Source organism: Zingiber officinale, chromosome 2B, assembly GCF_018446385.1.
Source record: "Zingiber officinale cultivar Zhangliang chromosome 2B, Zo_v1.1, whole genome shotgun sequence".
NCBI lineage: Eukaryota > Viridiplantae > Streptophyta > Magnoliopsida > Zingiberales > Zingiberaceae > Zingiber > Zingiber officinale.
In genome coordinates this window covers 104,212,710-104,236,310 of record NC_055989.1, presented here as the reverse complement: position 1 = coordinate 104,236,310, position 23,601 = coordinate 104,212,710, and the positions used below count along the sequence as shown (strand labels likewise).

The 23,601-nt window shown below is 44.3% G+C and overlaps 1 protein-coding gene and 1 pseudogene across 2 annotated transcripts; both read left to right on the top strand.

The window, feature by feature from the left end:
* Positions 1-5,461: 5,461 nt before the first annotated feature.
* Positions 5,462-6,336, top strand: LOC122046619 (dormancy-associated protein homolog 4-like). Of its 2 annotated transcripts, none has more exons than XM_042607398.1 (3): positions 5,462-5,827; positions 5,910-6,015; positions 6,156-6,336. In XM_042607398.1, exons 1-3 carry the CDS (start codon positions 5,590-5,592, stop codon positions 6,181-6,183), a joined length of 372 nt encoding a protein of 123 aa, XP_042463332.1. In that variant the 5' UTR covers positions 5,462-5,589; the 3' UTR covers positions 6,184-6,336. The 2 variants fall into 2 exon arrangements, with proteins under 2 accessions (XP_042463332.1, XP_042463333.1); XM_042607399.1 differs by having other exon boundaries at positions 6,125-6,336.
* A 15,050-nt stretch (positions 6,337-21,386) lies between these two features.
* Positions 21,387-22,978, top strand: LOC122049369 (annotated as a pseudogene).
* The last annotated feature ends 623 nt before the right edge of the window (positions 22,979-23,601 follow it).

The window sequence follows — 23,601 nt, the reverse complement described above, 5'->3', positions numbered from 1 at the left end:
GTCCATCAGTGGGTTTTGGTCAAAACTCACTGATGGACCTAGAGAGCTCCGATTGAACCCATTTCAGTTCCTGTAGATTTCTGATGTTGCAAGGAGTTCAAATTTGGTGTCTCTTAATAATTTCGACTGTTCATAGCTGTTAACATGCAAACTCAAAGAATCGGCAAAAAACTACACGTTGGGCCTGATATGGACTCATATCAGGCCCAATGTGGGCTTGATATGGAATCATATCAGGTCCAACGTGGACCTGATATGATTCCATATCAGGCCCAACTTCCATGTTGCAAAAATTCAACAGCCTTTTCTGATAATCGTGGTTTACATGTGACCCGGTAATACTCAATGTACCTTTTACAGATTGAGTTTAGAGATTATACATGCTTTGTTGTATATGAAAAACAATAAAAAGATTGATTATGAGAAAAGGCTGTCGTTGTGGTAATTTCTTTGACTGTGACAACTGCAAAACAGATAACTAACTTTGGTTATGACTAGATAATTAATCGTTCAGGTACAATTTAATCATTCGAGATTTTAACTATGCTTAATCCAACAAAACAAGAGGATAGTAAATTAGTTTAAACTTGCATGTTAGTCAGATCCTTACATCATTCAAGCAACCGCCTTTCACAAATTTCAAAGCTCTGCTTTATTTTCCCTCTCTTTTTTTTTACCAAAATTGAAGGTATTTAGAATGTCCAACAAAGTGCATTTTTAAAGTTTATGATGTAACCAATTTAGTTAATCTTTAACAAGAACTTACTAATTCATTCAGAATGAAACATATGAATCCTACATACCAATATTTTCCTGTACGGAAGGAAACATACTAGAAACTGAAATTTACAACAATAAAAAGATTAAATTTTTGCAACATGGAAGTTGGACCTAATATGGAATCATATCAGGCCCACGTTGGGCCTGATATGAGTCCATATCAGGCCCAACGTGTAATTTTTTACCGATTCTTTGATTTTACATGTTAACAGCTATGAAAAGTCGAAATAAATAAGAGACATCATATTTGAACTCCTTGCAACATCAGAAATCCATAGAAACTGAAATGGGTTCAATCGGAGCTCTCTAAGTCCATCAGTGGGTTTTGACCTGAAATGGATTCAATCAGAGTTCTCTAGGTCCATCAGTGAGTTTTGACCAAAATCCACTAATGGACCTAGAGAGCTCCGATTGCACTCATTTCAGTTTCTATGGATTTCTAAAATTACAAGGAGTTCAAATATGATGTCCATTATTTATTTTGACTTTTCATAGATGTTAACATGCAAAATCAAAGAATCGGCAAAAAAACCCACGTTGGGCCTGATATGGAATCATATCAGGCCTAACGTGGGCCTGATATCATTCGGTCAAAACCCACTGATGGACCTAGAGAGCTCCGATTGCACTTATTTTAGTTCCAGTGGATTTCTGAAATTGTAAGGAGTTCAAATATGTTATTCATTATTTATTTTTGCTACTTCAAATATATTAAAATGTTATGAAAAAATTGACTAATGTTGTCCATATATTCTGTTGATAAAAAAAAAAAGAAGAGAGAAAAATATAGTGAAGAAAAGAAAACGGTAGAAAAAGTTAAATTATCATGAGAATAAAATAGGAAATATATTTAAAAATATATTTTTTTTTTATAAATATCAAATAATATACATCTTTTGATACATTTAAATATCCACCTGTGTCTTTTTGATAAATTATCGATATATATAAGATTTATACGTTGATCACCTCTCGTATCTGACTTTAATGTACAATTGAATGTGTGAGGTGCCTGAAAGTACACTCAATCGCGCACGAAGTCACACGCAGGAGATGAGTAGCATAACATATCTCTCAATATATACTCATTCAACCTTTAACTAACAAATTTGACTAATTGATTGTTTAAGCTAACAAATACGCAACCTTTATTTAAATTGTACTCTGTTAAAGTAGCACTGAATTAAAGGATATATGTATAATAGTTTAATCGTAATAAGACTCTTTAATTAGAAATGTATCCTTAAAAAATAAAACATGCGTTGAAAATATTCCTGTGAAATAAGAAAATTATATATATATATATATATATATATATATATATATAAAATAAATGAGTGTATATAATAATATTTTAATAATTAAAATTTAAAAGTAAAATAATACAGTTAACTTGGGCTCGATTATGTATCTAACCAGTTAAAACCTGAGCTTATTTAAGTATTTAACAATCTGAAAATAGATGTCAGATCCTCTAGTCTAAAATTTTTTGGATCAAAAGAGATCCTGTTCATTCATTAACTGAATGGACTGCACTCCACCTGTTAAACAGATGGGATCCAGTTCATCCAACTAATAAATGGACAGGGGACTAGGACTGCTCCAGGGATCTTGGACCAAAGGATCCCTGTCTCTGAAAATGATATGTTAATGAACCGAGTTTAAAACTCCTTTAATTTTTAAATGAGCTATTTTTGAATCAAGCTCCAACTGTTCATGAATTATTTAAATTCATTATGAACCGAAATCGAGCTTAGGAATTAAAGTTGGAATCAAACTTGAACCGAGATTGAGCTTAGGTAAAAAGCAACTAAGCCGAGCTCGAATCTCTTACTCTTCCGCTCGGCACCGATTAGAAAGGGATTGTGGGAGACAAGTTGTCTGCTATTCCTGCATCATTTGAATAAGAAGGTGCTTGTTCAGCACTAAACAGAGACCAAAGATAAGATTGCAAAATTCTCAGATTCTCCTTCTTGTTTAATTATCTAATTGTTCCTTTCAGTTTCTTTCACCACCCACTGAACTGTTGTTGCATTGGTTGCAACATCCATTATGAAAATACAAGACGAAATGAAAGAAGAAAATTATGCTCTTATTGCTTGCTGCACTCCTCTACAATGACAGCAACTGATACCTAATCCTTTGTGGAAAATTTTAGCTCTGAAGACAGTGATAGATTTTGGTCATTGTCTTGCTCAATAATGCAGACTGCTCCCCTTTTGACCCGTTATTGCTAGCTTCAGTGTCTCACTGATTATTCTGCTATAAATTGTGCCACTGGTTGAAGAAAGCTAAAAAGATCGTAAAGTAGATAGCTAAAAAAAGAGGGGGGAAAGTAGAACGACGTAAATAGTTAAAAGAGTGTTCTTTTTAACTTTAGAAAATTAAAAAATTAAAACATCCCATTAGATATTTTGTATCAAATATTCTTTATTTTAATATTGATATAGTAGCTATTACAATATATAATACCTACTCATATATAAAAATTTGACTATTTTACTTTAATTAAAATTATTATAAATAAATCATTAGAATTGTCAGATGTATGATTCACCAGAATGATCGTAGTAACCGTCGCAGATTTTATATATATAATCCTTGAGCTCATTTCATTCAAAATTGTTTTAATTTTTCTCTTCCTATGTGAGTCATGTCCGGTCTTTCCCTAAAGGAAACCCTAAACTATCGTTGCTGCTCACGCCTCTCCACCTCTCTTCCCTCTCCAGTTCTCCCTTGTTGGCGCTCCCATTCCCTCCCTGCCACCGCCCTCGTCTACAGCTCTCTTGTTGCTGAAACATTTCCACTCTTTCCTCCTTGCCGTCGCTCCTCACTGTCAAAATATTTGGGTCGCTTTGGCCTTTTCGATCGTTGAATTCCAGCCATTCTAGACATTCCATTCCGGTCATTCCGTCCCGCCCGTTCTAGCAGTTAGAACGTCGAAGAACAATGTGCCAAAGCAAACCACGTTATATGTCGGGACTTTGGAACGACGTGGGGGTGTTCCCATGCTGGAACACCCATTCCGATCATTCCATTCCGACGAACCATGGTCAGATGGACTGTCCCATGGCGAGGCAGGTCGGTTCATACAAAATTCATCATCTAACTGGGTAAGGCGAGTCGGCTCATGATTCTTAACAGATTGAAAAATCTCCAATCCACCCGGGTTAGACGAGTAAGCCCATCAAAGAAAATAATAGAAAATTTCTTATAATTTGTTGAATTTGATGTTTCATAAATAAACTTTTACATGAAGACCTATTTCTATTTTGAGTTTTCATTTTTTTTATTTCCTTCTCATGTGGGTCAAATCGAGGCCGTCCTGTTCTAGTCTATTTTTAAATGACTTGATAAAATTTCATTTTAATCTTATTAAAGTATTTAACGGATCAGATCAACCTAACGAGCCCAACTTAAATTAATAACTCTATAAATCACCATCGTATAAAAATACTTTATCAATTTGGCCAAAACTATTTAAAAGTTTTAGTGATCAAAATCACTTTAAAATTGATCATAGCAGCTGTTTTCGTAATTAAATCCAAAATCTTAAAATCTAAAACTTTGAACCATACATCTTAATTTTTAAATACTATTATATCAAACATCCTCTTTATCAATTTAATTAAAATTATTTACATTTTATTAAAATAATTATAAAATAGTGATATATATAAAAATTGCTAAACAACACAAAAAGTAAGAGTATTACGGGGATAAAATATTTAGTGAAAACGCCTTTTTGACTTTTTTTTTTATATGTTCTGATTTGATTTCTATAAAATAGAGCGCACTTTTAATTTTTATCCAAAATTATATGATTAGTTTCTTTGAAAGGTGAATAGTTGATATGAACTGTAGTTACGAAATGAAATGAGTGAGCAAATTGGAATAGTCAATCCAATTTCATCCCTTGTTTTTAAACAGTCGTCGCACTTTATTTGCATCCTTCATGGTCTTTTTAAATGATATCTTGGTGTTCTTTGGTTCCTGTTTGTTTTTCTTTAATTCCTGTTTGAATAAAATAACCTAAAAGGATCTTAAAATAGGAGTCTTCAAGTCAGCCACTTTTATTGTTTGTTCTATAGTCTTCAATTTATCATATTCATTTGATATAAATACACACATATATATAAACTAAAAAAATTTGAACAACAAATTTGTTAACATTTATACAAGAAAACTCATAGATTAAAAGAATGCCTTCCCTAATTGAAGCAATATAATTCTCTTTGATTCAAGATTGAAGAGGACTAGCTAAAAAAAAAAAATTAGTTGAAGTCTCTATAACCCATTCAGGATTAGTAAAGATTTAGTAGGCAAAATGGAATAGTCAATCCAAATATGTTACTCATAAATAACTCAAAATCGATAATAAATAGGGAAATTAAATAATATTATATATATATATACTCGTAGGCAAAATGGAATGGTCAATCCAAATATTTTACTCATATATAACTCAAAATCGATAATAAATAGGGGAATTAAATAATATATATGGGAAGTAGTCATTGTCATGGGCCCACATGATGCATGTCTTAATTTGAATAGACAAGCGTTTAAAATTGCAAAAAATTGAACAATAATACCTCTTAATTATCCAATGGTATCCTTGAAATATCTATCAAATCCATGACCATTTTCCTCTCCCTTCCCCTATAAATAAACACAAAGCCCAACATCTCAAGAGAAGCCTTCTCTCGATATGCGCATCATCCATTGTAACGGGCCGTTACGCTGTTTATAGCATCCGCTACTAATAAGCATAACAACCAATATAACGCGATAATAATTGAGCAGCGAATGGGACTGCTACACCACCTGTGGGACGACACGGTGGCCGGGCCTCTGCCGGACTCCGGCCTAGGGAGGCTCCGCAAGTCTTCGTCCTTTTCCCCTTCCTCGTCCTCCGCGGCGGCTAAGCCGCTTCCCGCCGCTCTCCAGGTCACCCGGAGCATCACCATCCTCCGGAGCGGCGGACCCCCGTCGCCGTCCAGCGCTGCTGGCTCCCCTCGCAGCGTCCCCGACTCCCCTGTTTCCGGTGAGACCGCCGCCCGTAGAACAGAGGCGTAGGAAACCTCGGCAAGATCGGATTTTGATCGGTTATTTGTTTGCTTCTGCAGTTCCGACGCCGAGGGGAGACTGGAAGAGGCTCCGGAGGAAGCTGGCGCCGGTGGTGGGCGAGGGATCGGAGGCCGTCGAGCCGAGGAAGCCCACTGTCTATGACTGGTTCGTATTATGTTCTTCCGTTTTCTTCTCTTCTCTTCTCCAAAACAGAGGGGAAAAGTGAAATTTTTAACAAAAAAAATTGCTTTTTTATGATCTCTACACCTGCCAGATTAATTGAATGAGATCAAATGATCGAGCAGGGTGGTGATAAGTGCTTTGGACAGATGAATCAGAGCTTGAAAAGTGGAAAAACTAAAGCACCTGCAGAGCTTTTACTAGTTGATGATGTAGATTATAACTTTGGTTGAGTTGTTTGGAGAAGTGAACTTCTGTATGGTATCAGAGTTTTATGTGTTCAGAAATAGTATTTGCTCTTTGATCGATCGAAGTCTGAAAGAAAATTATTAGGTCTTTCGATCTTCAAATCATTGAGAAACTCAGATATGATAAGAAAAGACACCTTTTTGGAAGAAGAGCAGTGGTGGTTCATGATTTGTTCTTCAACCTCACAAGAAAACACAAATAAAATCTTCTTAAGTTAGTAGTTTACTTTAAAAAAAAAAAAAGCAAAAACAAAACGGTGATAATTGGAGTAAGAACCATCAATACAATTAAATTATGACTTCAACTTTACATGTAGTTTTCATATATAAAAAAATTATTTTTTCTTTTTTTATTTATTTCAAATCTCTCATATAAAAAATTGATTAATCAGATTAGGTACGTTAAATCTGAGATGACCAGTTCGATTCTATAAAATTTTTTCATCGATCATCAGGATAAATAAAGAATTACTCGTAGCGAGCAGTTCAAGAGTCCAGCATCCTTTAGTTGTGTGTCCTATTTAGAGAAAAAATTTATACAAATTCGTCGTAATTGAGGTTCAATCTGTGAATGCCTGGGTGACAACCTAAATATCCTACCATTGCACCATAGTCCGGGGGCAAAATAAAGATGACAAACTCAAATCTCTCATATAAACATCATATAAATATAGTTATCTAATTATCCTTCGTATTTTTTTAATAAAAAAATTGTTAAATGAGTATAATTTTTATTAAAGTCATTATTTTAAATTAAAATTAAATATATTTTCTATATTATTTATTTCCTATATATATATATATATATATATTTAAATTCAGCACTATTTAAAAAAAATTAAATATATTTTTTATCCAATTGAATACCATTTAAAAATCTAGTATATTTTTTTATTTAATTGTGGTGGGAAAAAATCTGTTCAATTTGATTTTTATTTAATGTGTTGAATTTAAGAAAAATTATACTTATTTTTAGATTTTTTATTTAAAATATACGAGGGATAATTAGGTAAATTGATCTTCATTAATTTTTGTTAGGGGTGAAAATAGATTTTTTTTAACATTAGGGCTATATATAAAATTTAAATTGTGATTGAGATGGTAAGCAAATTGTCCCTTAAATTATTAAAGAACTGAATATTTCAGCCGGGCTGGTCAATTAATCATTCGAAATTGAAACCTGGGGTCAATTAAAAAAAGAAATTAAAAAAGAAATTATTGATGTCATCGATCTTAAATAATAGAGGCAATGGGACAAATACGTGGTGACGATGACAAGAAATAATGACAAGGAAGCATTCAATAAGAGCAATTTAATGAGAATAAACAACACGATTATGCAAACGTCAAGCTACAATGACATATCCCAACTTACTTCCTCATCAACAACAAGCAAGTGGATTCGATGAATTTATGCCCAAATTACTAGTAATACTGAATCGTCCGTCAAAATCTATTTATACCTTCTGAATTTATCTCAGGTCTATAAAAAATTTTCATAGGACCAAATTTATCGATTTTAAGAGAGGGATATCTGGATTAAAAAGAAATCACAACAGGCAAGTGGGCAATTAATTCATAGATTTGATAAGTTAATCCATTAATTTAACTGCTAATTGTTAGGATCGTTCGTACTCGGTTAGAGAGGGGGGATGTGAATAGCCGCCCTAAATCGCTCGTTTCTTCCTACAATTCGTTAGCGCAGCGGAAAAATAAACTAGAAACGAAAGGAAGAATATCAAACCTTAACACAGCGATGTACGAAGTTCGGAGATGATGCTCCTACTCCTCGGCGTGTCCGTAAGGTGGACGAACCCAATCAATCCGTCGGTGGATGAGTCCCCGGAAAACCGGCTAATAAAAACTCCTTCTGGGTGGAGAAACCTCGCCACACTTGTTTGCAACAGCAAACAGGAGTACAAGTACAAAGAATAAGCAAGAAATACAATAAGAATACACAAGCACTCTACCAATCTTGCTTTCTCGTCGACTGGAGTCCGGATGAAACAGCAGCTTCAAAAACCCTAACAGCAGCAGCTGTTCAGTCGTGGAAGCTCACGCGAAGCTTTCGGAAGGAACTCAAACAGAGCTCTTATCACAGCCCAAATCTTCAGCAGAAGAGAAGAAAAGAAAAGTCCCAGCACAGAAGATGCCCTCGATCCTTTATATCTGTGAAGAAGAAACAGCGAAGAAAACCTGTTTCGCTTGGCCGAGATCCTGGACGGATCAGTGTATCCCTCTGCTACTGTTGATGGTGACACTCGGCGACCTTCTTCATCCTCTCGTCGCCCGGTGGATCGGTGTCGATCTCGTCGATCAGGAGATGGGGGATGACGGTGATATCCTCTCGGTGCCGATCGACTCACGATCGGTGCCAGACCATCGGTAGTCTCACGTGTTGTGCGTCGCAACAAAATATTCGCCTCTGGATCGATCACCAGATCGATCCAGCTCATGGTTTTCGCCCAAACCAAGTCCAAACCAACATCCGGTCAATCTTGACTGTTGGTACATTACGCCTAGCATCCGGTCACTCCCTTGACCTGCTAGGACTCCCCGCTAAGTGTCCGGTCAATCCCTTTGACTCACTTAGACTTTTCTCTCCGTACCAAGTATCCGGTCACTCCTATGACCTACTTGGACTTCCCCTCACCAGATGTTCGATCACCTGACTTCACTCACCGTGACTTTCACCTAGCTTCACTCACTAGGGTTTTCACACCGCCTAACATCCCAGTTAGGACTTTCTCATTCTGCTTCACTCACTGGACTTTCCACACCGCCTAACATCCCGCTTAGGACTTTCCCTCGGTTTCACTCACGGGACTTTCCACACCGCCTAACATTCCAGTTAGGACTTTCCACCGGCTTCACTCACGGGACTTTCCACACCGCCTAACATCCCAGTTAGGACTTTCCCACTGCCAAGCTCCCTTGGACTTTTCCCTGCCAAGCTCCTCGCTTGGACTTGCCAAGTCTCCATACTTAGACTTTTCGCATGCCAAGCTCCCTGCTTGGACTTTCCCAGTGCCAAGTCTCCATACTTGGACTTTTCAGGTCAACCAGGTCAATCCTTGACCTAGGGTTGGACCAATAATCTCTCAACCATCTATTCTTGTCTCACATCAAGAATAGAACTCTCTCACGAATGTCAAATATCAACATGCAACTCAACTAGGTCAACCTTGACCTAAGGTTGCACTGACAATCTTCCCAAGTCAAATATCAAAATACAACTCGAGTCAAGTCACCTCGAGTCAGATCAACCAGGTCAATCTTGACCTAAGGTTGTACCAACACTAATGACTCAGAATTAATTTCTAACTTTTTTATAATTCAGATTTAGAGACTCAAGAAAATAATCAAGGCACCTTTTTTATTTTTAAGAAAAAAATATATTAAAAGAGCATCTAACATATTTTTTACCCTAAAATACGTTAATAAATAGCTACAGTCATAATTACAAATAACATTGAATAAAGTTACTTTAACTTTCTTAAAATTATTATATATAGAGCAGGGTTATATACATTTTTATAACTCAATTAATATTATTACTTAAACTTGATAAAAATCAACTGGATCAAAATCACTTCAAAACTCCCTACAATAATTTTGATCAAATTTAAATAATTTTTATTAAATTGATAAAACAATATTTCGATATATCACTGATATATGTTATAATAGTTGATCCGGTGATGAAGAAGAGGGCCTGATCGTATAGTGGTCAACGATACGTGGAAGTCAAAGTTAAGATGGGCAGCCCAATGTTTTTGTCGAGCAGGGAGGTCACCTCGGCAATCGGCCGTGATAGCGCCTTGGCCGGCGCGAAGACAACTCGATCGTAGGTCGGGTTTCCGATGCTCAAGGGTTCTCGTATGAAAGAGCCGATTCGCTGAGCGGCATGTTCGCTCGGCCGAGCTACCGAACAACTAAGGCTGCATGCCCGTCCGAGTATGCGACCGAGCGGCTCACCCGCTCAGCCTAGTAACAGACGAGAGAGAAGAGGACAAAATGAGCAGTTGGCGACATCCTTCTCGAGACATGCGCCGTCGACAGACAGCATGGTCGGCGACCAGACTGGATAGAAGATCGTACGGTAGAAGTTTCCACTGTCATGTTGGAGATATGCTCATATGGTTGCGGTATGGCGTCAGACACACTTTTCTGGCACGTTCATTTTGAGGTCTGCTTTGAGGAGCGTGCACACCCCCCTCCCCCCGAGATCCTATATAAGGACCCCTAGACTTCGACGGAGGTATGCGCAATTCTTCACTGTAGCTACAGTCTCGTTACTCTGCTTCCACTTCATCTCGCTGTCGCCTGACTTGAGCGTCGGAGGATCGTCGCCGGGAACCCCTTCCCAGCTCGGCTTTGTTGCAGGTTCGCCGGAGGTCCACGTCATCTTGGAGGTCATCTGAAGACGGCAGCGAGCGCCACGTCCCCAGCGCCCGTCAACTTGACTCTCGGGCAGGATCAATTTGGCGTCGTCTATGGGAATGCACCTGAATCCGAGCCAAGAAGATGGAGGAAGCTGGACGTTCACACACTGTGACGCTCTCTCCCGAAGAACTCGACGCGCTCATCCAGGCACGAGCGGCAAAGATAGTGGAGCAGCAGTAAAAAGCATTAGCCGAACGGATGGCGCAGCAGGCGACCTCGGCGTCGAGCGGCCGAGCGACCTAAGAAGATTGACCGGAGCAATACTCCACTTGGGCACAGAATAAAGGTCAAACTGACACAACAGGAGACATGCCACCCGCCCCTATTCCGTTCCATCGGGCCCTGTTCTAGACCCCGTCCGAGTTAGCTCAAGTCAACCAAGGGTCATCTGATGAAGCCCCCGCCCAAGATGTTAAGAAGGGCAAGGCACCTCAAACCGAGTCATCTCCCGAGCAGATTAATCGCCAATTTTCGCAAGCAATCTTGCAGGACCCCGCTCCCGAGGCACTACGCTCCACTAGCGATCGGGGAGTACAGTGGCGCAACCGACCCAGACGACCATCTCGGTAAGTTCGATAATGCCGCTACTCTCCACCAATACACCGACAGAGTCAAATGCAGGGTCTTCCTCACCACCCTGTCCGGCTCCGCACAACGTTGGTTCCGGAGGATGCCAGACGGATCAATTCGGAGTTTCAAGGAATTCCGAGCGGCATTCCTCCACCACTTTGCCAGCAGCCGACGCTACCAGAAGACCTGCGTCAGTTTATTTTCCATGAAGCAAGGGCCGAGAGAGAGCCTCCGAGCCTAGCTACATCCAGCGTTTCAACCAAGCGGCCATGGATATCCCTACGGTCTCATCTGAGACAATGATGCATGCCTTCACTCAGGGCTTAGTCGATGGGGATTTCTTTTGCTCGCTCATCCGAAAGTCGCCCCGCGACTACAACCACATGCTGAAGAAGGCAAATGAATATATCAATGTGGAAGAAGCTCAGGCGGCCAGGAGGAAAGAAGCCCCTCTCGAGCTTTCAGCCCTGGCCGAGCGGAGGTCGCCGGCCATCCATCAACCGCCAAGAGGACCCTGCACTGAGGGAACGCGCTCTCATCAGGAAACGAGGTCACATGTTGTCCAACATGTGGCAGCCGATCGACCCAAGCAAAAAGGAAAGGTATGGACTCCCATGTTTTGTTCGCTTCACCAGTCAGCAACCCACAACACCCACGATTGTCAGAGTCTCGGCCCGATTGCTCACCCAGCGCCGAGAAGCTATCGATGCCGATCACCTTCGCCCGATCGACGTCGTCGACACCAGAGTACCGGGCGGCGGGTGGCTAGGGAGTCCCCCGAACGGCAACATCATCATCAACTGAGGGTCAATCCCCGAGTCTCACAGGAGCGAGTGAGACCGTTCGCTCGGGAGGAAGAAAACAGGAGCAACACTGCTCGGGGCTAGATTAGCATCATTGCTGGTGGACCAACAAGTGGTGACTTAAACCGGGCCAGAAAGTCACACGCTCGGCAGCTAAGGATCCATGCAGTAGGTTGCGGTCAGGAGTAAGCACAGGGCCCTGAGATCAGCTTCGGACCTAGAGACCTTGAAGGAGTTGAAGTACCGCATGACGACGCACTCATCATCCGAGCGGTAATAGCAAATTATACTATTCACTGCATATTCATTGATACAGGTAGCTCGGTCAACATTATTTTTAAGAAGGCGTTCGATCAACTGCAAATTGACCGAACCGAGTTGCTGCCTATGACAACCCCGCTGTAAGGATTTATTGGCAATGAGGTTTTGTCAGTCGGGCAAACCAGGTTAGCAATCTCGCTCGGAGAGGAGCAGCTGTGGAGGACGCGGACCACAAACTTTATTGTGGTCGATGCCCCCTCCGCCTACAATGTGATACTGGGCCGACCGGCTCTCAACGAGTTTCGGGCAGTCGTCTCAACCTTCTGTCAAAAGATCAAATTTCATGTCGAGGACAAGGTGGGAGAAGTCCGCGGTGATTAGCTAGTCATCCGGCGATGTTATGTGGAGATGATCCGAGCTGAATCGAGGTCCACTCGGAAAATACTGCGCCTTGAGGTAAACTCCATAACTGAAAAGCCTCCGTCCTTAGTTTATGAAGAAAAGGAAGAGGTGCAGATCCATGATGGCAGACCGGGAGCTACCACGTTCATCGCTTCAGACCTGGAGACGAACCAGAAGGAAGAGCTAATCAGTTGCCTGCGGCGCAACCACGATGTCTTTGCATGGTCAACTCATGAGCTACCCGGTGTCCGGCCAAGCATTGCGCAGCATGAGCTTTATGTCCGGTCAGACGCTCGACCAGTGAAGCAGAGGAAGCGGGACTTCAGCGCGGAGCAGAACGTCATCATCCGAGCGGAAGTGGAGAAGCTCCTAGAGGCCGACCACATACGTGAGGTACAGTTCCCAAGCTGGCTCGCGAATGTGGTATTGGTCTCTAAGCCGGGCAATAAGTGGAGGGTCTGCATCGACTTTCGGGATCTGAATAAGGCGTGCCCGAAAGACTTTTACCCTCTACCCCAAATTGACCAGATGGTGGATTCGGCCGCTGGATGCGAGCTGATATGCATGCTGGATGCCTATCAGGGTTACCACCAAGTACCACTCGCCCGAGAGGATCAGGAGAAAGTAAGATTCATTACGGGGGACGACACCTACTGTTACAACGTAATGCCATTCAGACTGAAGAACGTCGGTGTCACATACCAGCGGCTCATGAACAAGGTGTTCCGGAAGAAGATCGAGCGAAACTTAGAGGTATATGTTGACGACATACTTATTAAATCAATCCGGGTGGCCAACCTTTGTGCAAATATAGAAGAAACCTTCCAAACGCTAAGAACGTATGGAGTCAAGCTAAATCCCCAAAAGTGTTTATTCGGAGCAAGGAGCGGTCACTTTCTGGGGTACATCGTTACCGAGCGGGGCATAGAGGCGAATACCAGCAAAGTGAAGACACTACAGGACATGTCGCCTCCCAGAAACTTGAGGGAAGTGCAACGCCTTACCGGTCAGATAACAGCCTTGTCACGGTTCATTGCCAAAACGGCTGATCGGAGCTTGCCTTTCTTCAAGATTCTGCGCCGAGCCACAAAATTCCAGTGGGACAGAGAATGCGGCCAAACATTTGAGAAATTAAAGGTTTATCTAAACTCTTTTCCTGTATTAGCTAAGCCCAACATTGGCGAGCCGCTCCGCATCTATTTATCCTCGACCGAGCATGCTATAAGCTCGGCGTTAGCACGACAGGACGGCGAAGAACAACCCATGTATTTCCTGAGTCACATTCTAAAGGATGTTGAGTCCTGCTACACCGGTCTCGAAAAGCTTGCCTTCCGTTAGTTCTCGCCGCTCAGAGGTTTCGACCTTATTTCCTCGCGCACACGATAAACGTCATGACGAATAGCCCTCTAGGGAGAGTTCTCCTCAACCTGGAGGCATCCGGACGGTTGATTAAGTGGACAACCGAGCTTAGTGAATTCGATATCCAGTACCAACCCCGGACGACCATTAAGGCGCAATTACTGGCGGACTTCGTTGCCGAAGTGTAGAATCCCGAGCCCAAAGCTTTATGGAGAGTATATGTGGATGGGTCATCCACTCGGCTCGGGAGTGGCATTGGTATTCTATTGATCTCCCCTTAAGAAGAGCGGATGCATCTGTCCGTCTGACTAGACTATCGGGCAACCAATAACGAAGCAGAATATGAAGCCCTCATAGCGGGATTACAGGTCGCTCGACATATGGGAGCGAGCCGAGTAATGATCTACTCAGACTCTCAGCTTGTCGCTCAGCAGCTCTTAGGATCCTTCGATATAAACAACCCTAGACTCAGGCTCTACGCGGAAGCTTTCGAAAGGCTCAAAACCAACTTTTGCGAGGTTGTCATACAGAAGATCCCCCGAGCGGAGAACCAAGCGGCAGATGAATTGGCCAAACTTGCAAGTTCAATAACGACGATCGTCATCCAACAAACGATTGAGCATGTAGCCTTAGTGGCTCACATTGACAGGATGGAGGGCCTCACGTTCCCAAACGACTGGAGGACGACCATAATGGAATTTTTACGATCGGGAGCTACGCCAACCGATCGAGAAGAGGCCCAGTTGCTGAGAAGGAAAACCGGACGGTTCACCCTCATCAGGGATCAGCTCTACAAGAAGGCTTTCGCCCGACCATTGCTAAAATGCATCAGCTTGGAGGACACGGAATACATACTACAAGAAGTACATCAAGGGTTTTGTGGAGGACACCCGGGCGGCCGCTCGTTGGAGAGGAAGATTCTGCTAGCCGGGTACTTTTGGCCGACCCTCTAGGAAGATGCTGCTTGGACCGGCGCCACATGTCTTTCCTGTCAGAAATATCACAACTCCACCCACTGACCCACTGAGGAGATGAAGGCGTCTACAGTGTCCTGCCCGTTCGACCAGTGGGGCAGGATATTGTGGGACCTTTCCCGATGACGACCTGGCAGCGGAAGTTTTTACTTGTGGCGGTGGACTACTTCTCCAAATTGGTCGAGGTCGAGCCATTGGGTGAAATAACCGAGCAGATGGTCAAGAAGTTCATCTGACAGCACATAATATGTTGGTTCAGTATTCCACGCCTGCTCGTGTCTAACAATGGATAGTAGTTCGTCGGACAGCAGCTCCAAGAATGGTGCGAGGGGTACGGTATTCAGCAACACTTCACCTCTGTAGCCTATCCGCAAAGCAACGGACAGGCGGAGGTCACCAATCGGGAGATCCTTCAGATTCTTCGAGTTCGGCTCGACCATGTTGGTGGCAGCTGGGCAAATGAAGTCCAAGGCGTGTTATGAGCGATTCACACTACCCCTAAAGAGGGAACGGGGGTCACGCCTTTCCACTTGGTGTACGGAGGAGAGGCTGTCGTTCCCGTAGAAGTCGGAGTAAAATCCAATCGGGTGCAACAGTACGACGCGAGTAACACCGAGCGGAGGCAGCTGGAGCTGGACTTGATAGACGAGGTGTGAGCCAAAGCAGCCGTCCGGCTAATGGTGTACTGATAGAGAATGAAGCAGAATTACAATAGGCGAGTAATTCCCAAGGCATTCCAGGTCGGCAACCTTGTATGGAAGAAGGTAAAGCCGGTCGACGATGTGAGCAAGCTGGAAGCTCCCTAGGCCGGGCCCTTCAAGGTTGTCGAAAAGCTCCGATCGGGCGCCTATTATCTTGAAGACGAAGACGGACGGCAGCTAGAGCGACCATGGAGCGCTAACCATCTCCAGCCATACTGAGCTGGTTGAAAGGTGTGCCAATGTAATTCATTAAGTGTATTTCCATTCTTCGGTATCCTTTGATCGCAGGAAGGAATTCATGAAACACAAGGGTATAACCAGTTTGCGCTGAACGACTACACTCTATCAAACCATCGAGCGGCGACGTTAAACTCTAGAGTCGGACCGGCGACTATAAACCCCCCGACCCGAAAATCGTCGAGCGGAGACGTTAAACTCTAGAGTCGATCCGGCGACTATAAACCCCCCGGCTCGAAGACCGTCGAGCGGCGACGTTAAACTCTAGAGTCGATCCGGCGACTATAAACCCCTCGTCCCGAAGACCGTCGAGCGGCGACGTTAAACTCTAGAGTCGGACCGGCGACTATAAACCCCCCGGCCCGAAGACCGTCGAGCGGCGACGTTAAACTCTAGAGTCGGACCGGCGACTATAAACTCTAGAGTTGATCCGGCGACTATAAACCCCCCGGCCTGAAGACCGTTGAGCGGCAACGTTAAACTCTAGAATCGATCTGGCAACTACAAACCCCCCCCCCCCGACCAAAAAACCGCCGAGCGGCGACTATAAAGCTCCGTCTTGGCATCACTTCAATCTGACATAGGCCCAATGGAAAATGGGTGGTCTGGTACTCACTTGTCGAACAGCAGCTCGAAGATCAAAAGGAGGTTCTCACAGATTTAATAGTGATTAAGGAAATAGATAGCTCGCTCGGATACACAACGATGGAACAAGCAAACAAGGGAAAGCCCAAAAAAGTTCATTCATCAAAATAGGTCGAGCGGTGAGTACATGCAGTAAGATAGGTTGAACGGGCAGTACATAATAGCAAGTTTACTCAAGATAACCAAAAATCTCATCTGGGATCGTGATAAGAAGCTCGGCATGGTCATGGGCCAGAATGGTGAAATCCTCGGGAAGACAATCCTTTGTCTTTAGATAGTCAGCTGTGGCGGTGATGGCCAACTCGAACGCATGGACGAGTCGAGCACAAGCTTTTTCAACAAATTTCTCAGAGTGGATGTAGTTCTGCTGCATGACAGTAAATCGACGCGGCTCGGCCTCCTGATATTCTTGGAGGGCAGCTCGGGAAGCCTCCAGTGCATCTTGAAGGGTCTTCAGGTCAGCCTAGAAAGCGATCACCTCCATCGAGCGGCCAGCCTTCTCGGCGGTAAGTAGATCAGTCAACTCCTTGACCTTCTGCTCGAGCGCTCGGGCCTCGACATTCTTTGCCTCCAGGTCGGTGACGGCCCTATTCTTCCTGGAGGTAGCCAAGTTGATCTTTTTGTCATAAGTCTTCACTTGGGTCTCGAGCCGGTCCACCATAGTTTGCAGGCCCGAAGATTTATGCTGCTCGGCCTCCAGCAGTTTCTTGGTCTTGTCAAGCTCCGCCTATAGCACGTCGTAAGGGGGGCCTTGAGGGGGAGCCCCACCATAGACCTTGAACTTTTTGAACTCCTCTTCAAGGAGAGCCAAGCGGTGGCATACCGCTATACTTTCCACCCAATACTGCAACCAGGTCAAAAGGGAAATAGTCAGTACCGAATGGAGAGGAAGAAATGAAGGCTTGTGATAAAAGTTACCTCGGTGGTTTGTTGCATATAGCTGTTGCCGAGCAGCCTCGGGGGCATCAAAGCAACACGCGCACGGGCGTCCTCCCAGACCTTCGCCAGTGGTCCCCGGATGGTTATTTGGTGTTCGGGGCTCATCGGCTGCTCGGTCGCTTGCAGATATTCCTCTGTCAGTAGGTGAAGGATGGCCTTGATTGTCCTGCGTCCGGTCGGTGCAGACTGAGCAGACGCTGAAGGGGTGGAGGACTGGCCGACCAGCTCAGAGCGAATAAGAGATCGCCTAATTACCCGTGGAGCCAGAGGGAGTGAGTTGAGAGGCTGAGCAGCGACGGGGTCGGAGGGCCAATCTCCTTGAGATGGGGTTCGGTCAGAAGACAGTGCCTCCACAGTCGCTGGAGCCAGTGGAGGAGGATCGTCCATCTGCTCGGACACGTGAACGGCTGAGGTGGCCGAGCGGGTTGGTGTGCCTGTTCGGCGGCGTTTGCGTCCAACCAACGAGAGTTCGTCATCGGAAGACTCGGCTTCCTCGGGCCGAGTGGCCGGTTGAGTACTCGACGGAGCGGTCTCTCCAGCTGCATCAGTAGTGACTGTTCGAGCGGCAGACACATCGCTCGTCGGCTGCACCTCTTCGCTCTCGCCTTCATGAGAGCAGACCAGGGTGATGCCAAGTCTCTCCGCCTCCTGCGTTGCAGCCGCCTCTATCTTGACAGCTTGCATTTCAACATGTCGATCACCACCGATTTCATCATGGTCTCAGCTGCAAGAAAGAGAATAGAAATCAGTTAGACCCAAATAAAAGGAGAAAAAGTTTTTTCTTACCAGGGTCGTTCGGAAGCCGCGTTCGGATCGGGCTTAAGCCAAATAGATACAGCATCCCTTTGGGCAGCAGCTTATGGATATCCAGCTTCAACCCGGCCAGCAGGTTAGTCGCGTGTAGAAAAGCAGGCTCGATCCTATACCTTTTCAGGTCGGGGGGAGGCGGCAACGAAGTTTGCCATTAGGTTCAGAAAGGTGACGGCTCGAGAAAACTCAAAAATAAAAAATATTCCTTCCAGTGCTTGTTGGAGGTAGACATTTTATCAAAGAAAACCAAGCTGATCCGAGCTTGAAACAAGAAGATGTCCAGCTCAGACTGCTTGGGATAGTAAAAATAATGAAAAATCTGAGGCTTAAGGGGGATGTTGTGCACTCGGAAGAGCACAACTACGCCGCACAGCAGCCTGAAGGAGTTGGGCACAAGCTGGCCGAGCGGAATGCGAAAGTAGTTACACACTTATAGGATGAATGGGTGGATTGGAAACCTAAGGCCAGCTACGAATTGGTCGTGGAAGAAGGTAACAGTGCCGACCGGCGGGTCATGAGGCCGGTCGGACGGCTCGGCTAGGGAGAGTTTGTGATCAGCAGGGATGTCATATGCATTGATCAGTTTAAAGGCATCTCCCGAGTCGAACCGACTCTCCATGGCTTGATACCAAACGCCGGAAGAGGGGGCGGACGAACTGGCCATGATCGGAAAATGAAAACACAAAAGGTTCGTCGAAAAGATTGACGGAAAGAGCAACGATAGAGACGACACCAAAGAAAGCAAAGGGAAGCAAACACGAAGACAAGAGAGAATCAGTGAGCTTACAAAAGAAAACCTAGAGGGAGGTAGAAGATCGTCGGAGCGCTGGAGGCCAGGGAAGTCGAAGAAGCACGCAGAAGCAGTGACGATGGAATAGAAGTCGGCGTTGGTGCTTTATAAACATGGGGCTCGGTCAACCTTAGCCGTCCGATCCAGGTCATCGGGATCGAAGTTGACATCTGACAGTTGAATTCAAACCACTGCATGTCCCATCGGAGCTGAGCCCTCGCCGCACGATGACGGCGGTGGCGCCACGTGGCGAAAGGTTAGGGGGCGACAGGTTAGGGGGCGACATTTAATGAACACCATTACGCGGGCGTGGGAGCCTGCTCGACCTTAATGGCAAGGATTTGCACAAATTCCGAGGAGATCCTGAAGACGTCAGCATTAATCGCCCTCGGATCGGCAAGGCAATCAGCGGCAAGCAAAACTTTCCAAGGCCTAGCAGGTAGGCCGCTGAGCGGCTGCCTGGCGCCCTCATAGTGCCCGAACAGAGAATCACTCACTTCAGTGGCCGAGCGACCGATACACCACCAAACTAGCAGTCCAGTCAGTCGGACTTTCAGCCTCCTTCGACTAGACTTGAGGGGAAGGCACGTGATCCGGTGATGAAGAAGAGGGCTCGACCGTATAGTGGTCAACGACACGTGGAAGTCAAAGTCAAGATGGGCAGCCCAATGTTCTTGCCGAGCGGGGAGGTCACCTCGCCGATCGGCCGTGATAGCGCCCCGGCCGGTGCGAAGATAGCTCGATCGCGGTCAGGTTTCCGATGCTTAGGGGTTCTCGTATGAAAGAGTCGATTCGCTGAGCGGCATGTCCGCTCGACCAAGCTACCGAACAACTAAGGCTGCATGCCCGTCCGAGTATGCGACCGAGCGGCTCACCCACTCGCCCTAGTAACAGACGAGAGAGAAGAGGACAAAATGGATAGCTGGCGACATCCTTCTCGAGACATGCGCCGCCGACAGACAACATGGTCGGCGACCAGACCGGAGAGAAGATCGTACGGTGGAAGTTTCAACTGTCATGTCAGAGATATGCTCGGATGGTTGCAGTATGGCGTCAGACACACTTTTCTGACACGTTCATTTTGAGATATGCTTTGAGGAGCGTGCACACCTCGGGAAGCGTGCACGCGCCCCCCTTTGGATCTTATATAAGGACCCCTAGACTTCGATGGAGGTATGCGCAATTCTTCACTGTAGCTACAGTCTCGTTACTCTGCTTCCACTTCATCTCGCTGTCGCCTGACTTGAGCGTCGGAGGGTCGTCGCCGGGAACTCCTTCCCGGCTCGGTTTTGTTGCAGGTTCACCGGAGGTATACGTCATCTTGGAGGTTATCTGAAGAAAGCAGCGAGCGCCACGTCCCAGCGCCCGTCGACTTGACTTTTGGAAAGGATCAATAGTTATGTCGTAGCTAGTACATATTGAACCAATTACGATCTAATTATTGTCCCAAGGCATGGTGTGTTCTAGTGGCGGATAATTTTTAGAGGCAGAGTGCTATTTTCATTTTTTTTTTTTTGATAAATAGTTGCCTTTTGATGAGAATTTATTTGTGTTCAAATTTATTTAACTGCACTGTGTTATCTGAAATAACATATTGGGGCTTCATCAAAATCTATGGCCATCTTTCTTATTTACTTGAAATTAGGTTGGGTTCAACATTATTCTTGGGCCCTTTTTGTAGTGTATTTATTTTATTATTACTTCTGACCAAAAGACTAGTGCAACACCCTTGAATAACAAAATCAAAGATGTAATTTTAACATTTTAAAATAATTCCTCATTTTATGTAAGCAAAACAGGAAAAGAGGCAATCCACAATTTTTTTTTCTCCTTCTTTTGCACACTTATAATTTAATCTATACAATCTTCAGATGCTGCTATATTACTGACTAATTACGCTGTAGTTTGTCTAGACAAGTTATTTACTCTATGCAATTTTCAGATGCATCTAAATTATTTCTGATTAAATGGTATTTTTCTACACGAGTCTTATTTAAATTGAAAATGATTTTCCCATTCCCCATTTTTCTATTATAGTTAAGATTTAATTTCAATTTATTATAATCGAATCTCCTTTGCTTCAATTGTTCAATGCCCGAGAAAAGTGGTGACTCGAGATAAATGAACTTTATAAATAGGCTCTACTGTTTAATAAAATCGGAGAGAACAATATGGAGCTAATCATCACCCACTTGGTCATCGCATTTATACTTATCCTAGCACTTCCGGCCGTCATCAGCCACCGCCGCCGCAGCCGCAAGTTTAACCTTCCTCCAGGTCCCAAGCCATTGCCGATGATCGGAAATCTCCACCTGATCGGCCCACTTATCCACCAATCCCTCCACGCCCTCGCCAAGAAGCACGGTCCCCTCATGTACCTCCGCCTCGGCTCCCGCCCCACCGTCGTCGGATCCTCCGCCGCCGCCGCCGCCCGGTTCTTCTTCAAGACCCACGACCTCTCCTTCTCCACCCGCCCCAACATGGCCGTCGGCAAGTACACAGCATACAATTCTTCTGACATGCTTTGGTTACCCTACGGCTCCTACTGGCGCCTGGTCCGTCGCCTCTTCCTCACCGAGCTGTTCAGCGCCAAACGCCTCCACTCCTTCTCCTCCATCCGCGTCGACGAGGTCCACGGCCTCCTGCGCCGCATTTTCGACGCGTCGCGGCAGGTCGTCCTAAGGGAATTGCTCTTCGTCTTCGCGTTCAATGTCATCAGCCGCATAGCTTTTGGGAAGCAATACGTAGCACAGGACTTCAAGGAGGGGATCGAGGAAATCATGCTGCTTCATGGAGTCTTCAACCTCGGCGACTACATTCCATGGCTCGGATTCCTCGACCTGCAGGGCTACGTCCGCCGGATGAATTAAGCTGCTGGGCCGGAAGCTCGACGGCTTGAACGAGCAAATTCTGGTCGACCACGAGGAGCGCCGCCTCCGAGAAGGCGACGCCTTCGTTGCCAAGGACATTGTCGACGTGCTCCTTCTGATGGTCGACGATCCAACCATGGACAAAGATACCAGACTTGATAGGGACAAAGTCAAGGCTATCGTTCAAGTAGATTAATCGACATTTTATTTCAATATTTTATTTGAATGCTTTAATTGATTAATTTTATACAGGACATATTCGTCGGCGCCTCAGAAACGTCGTCGTTGACCATCGAATGGGCCATCTCGGAGCTCGTACGGAACCCCGAGAAACAGAGGAAGGCAGCAGAGGAGCTGGAGCAGGTGGTAGGCCGCGGGCGGTGGGTGGAGGAGGATGACATCCCTCGTCTTCCGTACCTGGTGGCCATCGTCAAGGAGACGATGCGCTTGCACCCGGCGGCGCCGCTGCTCATGCCGCGGCTCTCTCGGGAGCACGCCGTCGCGGGCGAGGACTGCGGCGGGTATGAAGTCCCTGCGGGGACGATCGTTCTGGTGAACGTGTGGGCCATGAGGCGGGACCCGGATGTGTGGGAGGCGCCGGAGGAGTTCTGGCCGGAGCGGTTCTTGGGTTGGGCAGCGGAGTCGACGTGAAGAGCCAGGACATGGAGCTGGTGCCTTTTGGGGCAGGGCGGAGGATGTGCCCAGCGTACGAATTGGGATTGAAAATGATCCAGTTAGTGCTGGCCAATCTGGTTCACGGATTCGAATGGCGGTTGCCGGCGGGGGTGAGGCCGGAGGAGGTGAGCATGGAGGAGGCGCCCGGTATAACCATGCCGCGGAAGGTGCCATTGCAAGCGATCGTCGAGCCCAAACTGCCACATCATCTTTACTAATCCACGTATTATATAAAATGTCAACTTGTCAATTGCCATAATACGTGTAACTCAATAATAATATAAAATATATAAAAATAAATAATCTATATATTAATAAATTTGACATTCATAAATAAAATGTATCTATATTTATTATAATAATTAAAAGAACGTGTATTTTCGATTTTAAAAATATTGTTTTCCAATATTATTAGAGTAGATATATCGTAACTATTGCAATGCATTAATAAAATTATTTTAAAATTTTCAAAAATGCTATGCATAAATTACTAGTAGGTCAATTAAAAATAATTAATAAAATTTATTTTAATATTATTAAAACACTTTAAAATTATGATAACAACTATTAAAATAATCACTAAAATTTTATAGTAGTTATTAAATAGTAACTATAAAAGTGTAAAAAGAAATTTAATAGCTCCACAATATTGCAATAGTTATTAAATAATTATTGCAATGTCTACTATAATTATTTAAAAATATTTGTAATTATTTTTAAGTAATTTTAACTAGTAAAAAATCAAAGTATGAGCAATTTAACTTAAAAAATAATTTACTTTAATATGTAACAGGTAGCGTGGAGCAGTCCTAAATAAAAATATTTTTGGATTGAGAAATAT

Bases quoted from the DNA above. Each gene is read 5' to 3' on its own strand.
- LOC122046619 (XM_042607398.1), top strand. From the start codon at position 5,590: ATGGGACTGCTACACCACCTGTGGGACGACACGGTGGCCGGGCCTCTG. The intron at 5,828-5,909 runs GTGAGACCGCCG...TTGCTTCTGCAG, and splicing joins CCCCGACTCCCCTGTTTCCG to TTCCGACGCCGAGGGGAGAC. The intron at 6,016-6,155 runs GTTCGTATTATG...ATGATCGAGCAG, and splicing joins AAGCCCACTGTCTATGACTG to GGTGGTGATAAGTGCTTTGG.